Source organism: Montipora capricornis, chromosome 2 (genome assembly GCF_036669925.1).
Source record: "Montipora capricornis isolate CH-2021 chromosome 2, ASM3666992v2, whole genome shotgun sequence".
NCBI classification, from domain to species: domain Eukaryota; kingdom Metazoa; phylum Cnidaria; class Anthozoa; order Scleractinia; family Acroporidae; genus Montipora; species Montipora capricornis.
The window spans coordinates 59,614,122-59,621,621 of NC_090884.1; the positions used below are offsets into that span (position 1 = coordinate 59,614,122).

Sequence of the window (7,500 nt, forward strand, 5' to 3'; positions counted from 1 at the left end):
GCAGTTCTGAAATTGATTATTCCAGAGCTCTGTGTCTTGGCGCTGACCAAAAGATACGTGGGCTCTGGGAAGGAGATTAAGGAGCGGTCGTCATTTTTAGGGTTTTGCAAAGCCGAGTGATATGATCTATGAACGAAAAGAAGCATTTACCTGTAAGGCATTGTAATTCCAAGGCAGTTACTGTTAGAAACAAACATTTCCAGTGGCTTTAAAGAATTATTTTTTTCAACAGCTATGTTGTCCTCCCACCATGCACTTGGGTAAACCGCTGCTCCATTGAACGCGGGAACCGTTACAATGGACTTAAAGATTTTGTGATCTGTGATGTTTTTAATGATGTCACCAGTGATCCTTTTGAGAGCTGACGGTCCTACTGTTAGCACTGTTTTGTTGGCTTTCACTTTTTGTTTTGATGTCTGGAGCACGAACTTGCTTCCATCCTTAGCGACTGAGGTCACTGTCTCTGAAAGATATATTTTTCCTTTTCGATTTTGCACTTCCTCCTTCACTTTTTCAATTCCATCGGACAGTCCCCCAGCGGGTCTAATATCTTCATACCTTTGGTTTTCATCCCAAAGTGTTTCTGTGAGATACGCTTTAAAGCTTTCAGGGTTGATCTCTTGCATGTAGCTACCGTTAAAGCCGTACACATATTCCATAAATTTAGCTCCTTCGGGTGACAAAAAGCCAGACAGAAATTCCCCTGCTGTAGAAAAGTTGGAAGAATTTGCCTTGATCACATTTTCTGCAGTTTGTTTAACCGAAAAATTTGAAAACATTGGGGAGGCCTTTGGTTTAAGGGCGTCGAAATTGTCTCCAAAGACACCGCCAACTTCGACTCGAGCAATGCTTCGCCCATAGAAGTCATAATATACTCCAAACTCGTCAAAAAGAGAGCTGGAAGAAGAAAAAATAATTTTCAAGGATAGTAATACTACTAATAATAACATAAGCAGCAACGATAACGATAAAACACGCTTATTTATAATTTTTCAGCTTAAGATTAGTTAGAGGACCCTTAATTTGTTTATAGTGATAACTTCTGCGCCCTAGTTTTCAAATGCAGTATTTCAATAAAATAAGTATTTAAACATAAGAAGAGGCATATTCCAGGGAGATAGCCTATCTTCGATAACGTTTGTAAATTGTATGATACCACTTACAAAGATATTTAGAAAGGCCAAACTAGTATACAAGTTGGATGACATCGAAGTGAACCAGCAACTCTTCATGGGTGATCTTAACTGAGCTCTTTGCTAAAGAGATTAGCTCTTTCAGTTCTAAGAGATATGATGCTTCTGATTTCAAATAAACCTCAGTTTTGTCTACTAAATGGAACTACTATACCATGTAACATTTACTCTGTCTAACGCCAGACAATGGAGGCAACGTCACAGATGAATGGGTTAAGAACTTATAAGTTGCGGGGCTTGTGTCTGAAGGAAGGAAAGTAATCTGTCTTTGGTCTGTAAAGAATTCCAATCACGTAATGTTAATTAAGGAAAGAGTAGAGAAAAGAACATTGAATGCGGATGAGGCAAAGATGATCAAAATGGATGAGACATCCAGTGTGGTAGTATCATTGAAGCTAGAAGACCGGACATGTCGATATTGCTGTGCCAGGAGATCAGAGAATTAACCACACCGGACTTGTACAAAATCGCTGAATAAACACCACCTATTTCAGGAAATACGACCGCTCTCACCCCGCCATTTCTGAAGCAAGTGTGACAAAATTTAGTATCAAAGCATCACGGGATTTATGAAAAATCCTCCTTTGAGGAAAATGAAAGAGTTGAAACGTGCCAGGGACCCGTTTCTCGAACGTCACGCTGACTTTTCGGGCCCGAAAAGCCATTTGTGGAACTGTCACCCAGTTGTTTTAAAAATCTGGTCTTTAAGTCTGTGCGTAAATTGATGAGCTAAAACCTCTCACTTATTCAGATACAGAGGGAATTATGACACCCGAAAACTCTCGAGACTTTAAAAGAGAAACTACAAGGATGTGGAACACATGTACTTAAGTCCAGGTTAGCGTGGCAAATAACAAGTGTACAGATGGTATCTATTATTGTAGGATCATTGGGATGTGGAAAAATGAACCTGGAGCCTGAAGTTGCTAAAAAACCTGGACATTAAAATTAGTATATATATACATGGAACTGCAAGAATTCCAAGGAAAGAATTAGATATTTAGAATAAGGACCCCAAGGGACCTTTGGTTATGAGTTATGATTCGCTTCCAAATTGTAGATTCAGAAAAATTCCATGATCGGGTGTGTTGCGGGATAACTCAACCCAACTTTCCTTTATGGGAAGAGTAAAATAGGAATACAAATCTAGGGGCTCCCGAACTGCCCAAGAAACGTATAACATTACCCAAGACTCCCGGTACAGAAAGCTATATGGCAACACTTGATAGCAGGATATCTGAGCTAAACATTGGAAATGCAGACACTAGTACTCCGTATAGTACCTAACGACAAAATGGAGACTGGAGAATAAAATATCGCAATAAAGTGCAATGGAAAAGCGAATCTGGAAGGCGACGACAGTGTTGGGAAAATGACACTCGCTCGGGCTTGAGAAAGGTATGCTTGAGATGTTACAGAATGGACTGACTTCGTGTGATTGTTGTTGGTTAACGCAGGTATGTTCAGAAATACTCCTAACTAGATGCACGCAGATTTGAATAAACGTCACGAAGTGTGCCTTTGCTCCTGTGCCCACCTTCAGCATCAATGTCTCGGAATACAAACGTCAGAACGTTTCCCCCAAATGTAGCTCTTCAAGTAAGGATAAACAGTGGCATTTACCCTCAGTAACCCTAACAATAACGCTAACCTTTACCCTTTCTTTATTGTTGCAAATAGATAGCGAAGGCTTAGACTTAAGGGGACACTTCGAGCTGGATGTCAAAGCATTCTTTCCGATATTTTGGGCCCCATCTTTGGAACAAATTAGATACAATTGATAGAGAGAAGCCAAATGTTAAGAGTTTTAAGAACAGTCTTAAGAGTTAAGACAATCATACTTAATAGATAACTGTAAGAGCTGTGACATATGCTGCTAGGCCGCTTTAAATTTTACACTTTATATACATTTGATATATTTTAAGCTTTTTAAATTTACCAAGTTCATATATTTCATTTATTTATTTATTTATTTATTTATTTATTCATCTATTTATTTATTTTATACATTATTCATTAAATTGTAAATAATTTTAACTTTATAGCTAAGGAATACTGTATCGTGTAAATAGTGTCCCCAATTAGTTTTTCTTAAAGGGGCTAGGTCACGCTAATTTAGGCATTTTCAGCACTGATCGAATGGTCAAGGAATTAGCTAAAATATCAAAAGAACTGTTCAAAACTATAGAAGAACTCTAACAAAGCACAGGGAAGCCAAGAAGGGACATGGATGGACAAAACTGGAGAGGATTGAAATGGATTGAATTTGGGTAAATTTGAAAAACGTCGGCCCACCTTTTTTCAAATTTATATCAGTCTATATCAAAATGTCATTTACAAAGCTTGAAAATCATTCTCTGTTGTTATGTGGCCGTGATTTTGCAAATGAAAGACTCTTGCTCTGCGAGTTTGACGTTTAGAGCTCATAATTAACAAAATTTAACAAAATTACCTAAAATAGCGTGACCTAGCCCCTTTAAGCTAAATACTATTGACACTTAAATAAAGTCTTGCATTCATTCATTCATTCATTCATTGGGCATGCGTCTAATTGCGTGCATTTCTGGAACATAACTTGAGTGGATTAACGGACGCGCAAATGCAGGCAATACGTCAGCAAAAATACGACTTTTTGTAACTTTGGAATATCACGGTGCGCCAGAGGGTGTGAGTGATATGGCGTGTGCAACGGGATGTAATGATGGAGGGATTGAAGGTGTAGCTTTGGGTGACGAAGAAATTGCAAGGGATGAATCAGAACAAGAAAGCCATTTCGAACAGGCTGACGGTAGGGAAAGAAAGAGAGAACCATGCTCATGCATCTAATGAACTTCCGAGGGAAGACCACAATCTGCACCGTAGGCTAAAAGAGATTATCGTGACAGAAGAAGACAAATGATTACTAAGTTTTGAGATGTTTTGATGCAACCAAAAGAGTCAACGAGATCTTGGTGCACATACTAACAGATAACACCACATGCAGACACAAACGGCCTGCTAGTACAAGGGGTCTCATTCTTGTTTAGAGCAATGATTGGCGTTGAAGGGTACAACGAGAACCATCGTCGGAAATACACTATTGAAAGGGATAGTCAAACACTGCAAAAATACCTCAGTAAGAGCAAGAAGAATATTACCTCAAGTAGTTCCATTTTTCTGACCAGCGAGCGCAATGTCAGTACGTTTGCCTCAGTAACCATCTCGTGTCAGTTCTGAAGTCGTAGAATTATTTTATACCAACTTCAATTGCATTACGCCATTATAAAGCAGACGCCGAGAGATCTTTCGGCCTTTGGTGCTCATTAACAATGTCAAGTCTAGGGAGGATATGTCGTACCATAAGTCACTTATGTGGCTTCCAAATTACTCCTCGTAACAATTTAAAAATGATTCCAATATACCTTTCTATTTCGATGTTATGTCCAAAGAGAACCAACTGTCCGAGACCTAAAATGGAGTTTAATACAGCGTAAAATTCAATTCACTTGCGATAACTGTTAAATAATTATTCTTACTGTTGGCCGTTTCAGTACATTCAGAGGCAATGTAAAGACAAACTAATTCTGTGACCAAATACCGTTCTTTAGCCGACTTGCTTTATTTTCTTCGTGACGTTCACACATCAACAAAAATGGAAAGAGTCAAGATATTTTTTTCCAGCACCCTACACAGAAACCACTTAATAATTAATTGTGTAGAAAACTGACCTACTGTAATATTTTGGGCTTCAGGAAAACGATAGTCAAAGATCTTCCCTCCGAGATGACTCTCTTTTTCAAAAACGCAAACGTTCGTTTCGAGTTTTTCTTTCAAAAGAGTTCGCGCCAAAAGAAGACCAGCAGCTCCTGCAAAAGAAAAGAGAAAAGTTTGCTTATGGTTGATAGCCAATCTTTTTTATGGTGTTAAAGTGCTATGCGTTTTATTTCTCCATGATGCCAACACGGCACTTGTCACTATTTAGTCATGATTTTCTGGAGAGACTTGAATTCCTGGTATTTTACCAACGCGATCAGCGGACGTGTTTTTTTTAACCAACAAAATAAAATGGAGTCCTATTTAAGTGCCCGTCGTTTCTTTGATTAGAGACAGGGAAATAACGTAAAACGGAGGATAAGGGGTAAAATACAAAAGCAAACAATCGGCACAATCTTACCCCCGCCGACAAAAGCCACTCCACACTCGATATCCACAGGAGTTGCAGTGGTTTGACTCGATGTGGTCTGAGGTGAAGTGGTTGGAAACGATGTGGTTGACGCTTTAGCAAGTGTGCTTGTTTTTTCCTTGCCAGGTGTGGTCTCTGCTTTTTCCGGTGTTGTCGTGCTTATTTCAGTGGAAACAGACCTACGACCTAGTTTTCACAAAACAAAATGTCATCCACTTCGTAGTGCAACTGACAGGCTCTGTAGAAGGGCTAGTTGTTTACTTGAGATTTATGAAGGAGGGGCACTCTTGGTTTAATTACGCCAGCGGATATTCGAGAATAAGTATAACTTTTGACTGTGAGCTATATACATACCTATATATCCAAGGAACTATACATACGCATGTATCCAAAATTATGCAGAACAAAATATATCAGGTCAGGGAGCGTCCGAGTTGTCAAGCCCCAGCGGCACTTGTGCGCAGGCCCCATGGCTTGAAGGTTGGTACACCTTACTTATAGTCGGAGGTTTCTCTACCCTCCCAGGAAGCCGAAGGTGCGCTCATTTTACCCTCCTCTTTCCTTCAGTGCTACGTTTAAGGGTATTTAAAGCTACCAGAAGCTACACAGAATGGAAAGAAGCCGAAGTAAGGATGTGAAGTCACTAGGAATCGAATTCGGAACCTCTCGCACAGAAGGCCGCACACTATTAAACCAACTGGGCAAGCCTTACCCTTTACGGGCTGCGCGAATATTCCAGCTGGTACCTTTACGCAAATTCAGTCATATATTGTCACTCGACACTCAACAAAGCACAAGATTTAATTAAAGAATTACAAAAAAAGTAAGGGAATAAAGTCCATAGTGCAATGTTGAAATGGGAAAGGGGATAAGCCTTAAAACAATGTGCAAGCACCATGGGCCACATTTTCACCCTCCGAAATATCATTGAGCAGTGTATCGAGTGGACCACTAAGGTCTGGAAAAGGCCATTGACAGCATCCACAGAGACACCTTATGGAGTATCCTACTAGCCTATGGGTGCCCAGAGAAGATTATCAGCATCATCAAATGTTTCTACAACAATTTCTCTTGCAGTGTTATCCATAAAAAGAAGCTAACGGATTGGTTCAGTGTCAGGAGCGGGGTGCGCCAAGGTTGCGTCCTGTGACCCATGTTATAATTAATAGCCATCGACTGGATAATGCGCAAGACAATAGGCAACAAAAGACGGGGCATCAGATGGACAATAACGTCTTTGCTTGAGGATCTCGACTTTGCCGACGGTGTTGCACTGTCTCGCGTCTTCTATTAGAGATCAATTACAGCGAAAAACATCAGACCTCTCATTAGTTGCCAGCTAACTGGGCTTGAACATCAGCAGCAAGAAGACCAAGACAATGCAGCTTACGGACACACCATTGCCAGTGGAATTGGAGAAAGAAAATTTGGAGGAAATAGAGGAATTTACCTACTTGGGAAGTATTATGAGCAAAAGCAATGCCACGGTTAAGGACATCACCAACCGTCTCCAAAAGGCCAAATCATCATTTGTCCAACTAAATAAAGTATGGAGGTCACCTAACATCTTGCTCTGCATGTTGTTTAGTTATTAACCGCGCGGCCATGGGCCGAGCGCGGTTCTTGCTCTGCACGGCGTTTATCTTTTTTCGTTGTGGCGGTGAGCTGACCCAAACTTCCACTCGGCCATATAGCCAGTGGGACTTCCAGTCACGAAATTTATGATGTTTATTCGCCAAAAGCTGTTAAAACGTTAATGTACTTAAACTTTATGAATATTCTACTCTTTAGTACAAAATATATTGTCTTTTTGTGTTAATGAAGCCCTTGATTCGAAGCGAGTATTGAATACATAAAGAGCCATTACGTCATCCATGGAATGTGTCCACTTTGCAACTTTCATTGGTAGAGAAATAACCACCGTACTAAAGATAGCAGTGGATAACGTAATTCTTGAATTATGTGACTGGTGTGACTACTTTGCTTTACTCAAATAAGGCCCCTGGGATAGACAATTTTCTAATTCGCGTCATCAAGGATTGTCTTAATCCAATTGTTCACGCAATCAGGTCTATTGTTAATGCATCCTTTCTAACATGTACTTTTCCATCAAAATGGAAAACAGCCAAGGTTACACCAATTCCA

The 7,500-nt window shown here is 39.9% G+C and overlaps 1 protein-coding gene across 2 annotated transcripts in view; it reads right to left on the reverse strand.

The window, feature by feature from the left end:
• The window catches only part of LOC138029672 (uncharacterized), a 24,774-nt gene that overhangs the window by 5,351 nt on the left and 11,923 nt on the right, over positions 1 to 7,500 (reverse strand). For both annotated transcript variants that reach the window (XM_068877399.1, XM_068877389.1), the window contains 4 exons: positions 5,347 to 5,541; positions 4,901 to 5,038; positions 4,595 to 4,640; positions 151 to 897 (listed from right to left, as the gene is read on the reverse strand). In XM_068877399.1, coding sequence (XP_068733500.1) covers positions 151 to 897; positions 4,595 to 4,640; positions 4,901 to 5,038; positions 5,347 to 5,541 — 1,126 coding nt within the window. The remainder of the gene's footprint in view (positions 1 to 150; positions 898 to 4,594; positions 4,641 to 4,900; positions 5,039 to 5,346; positions 5,542 to 7,500) is intronic.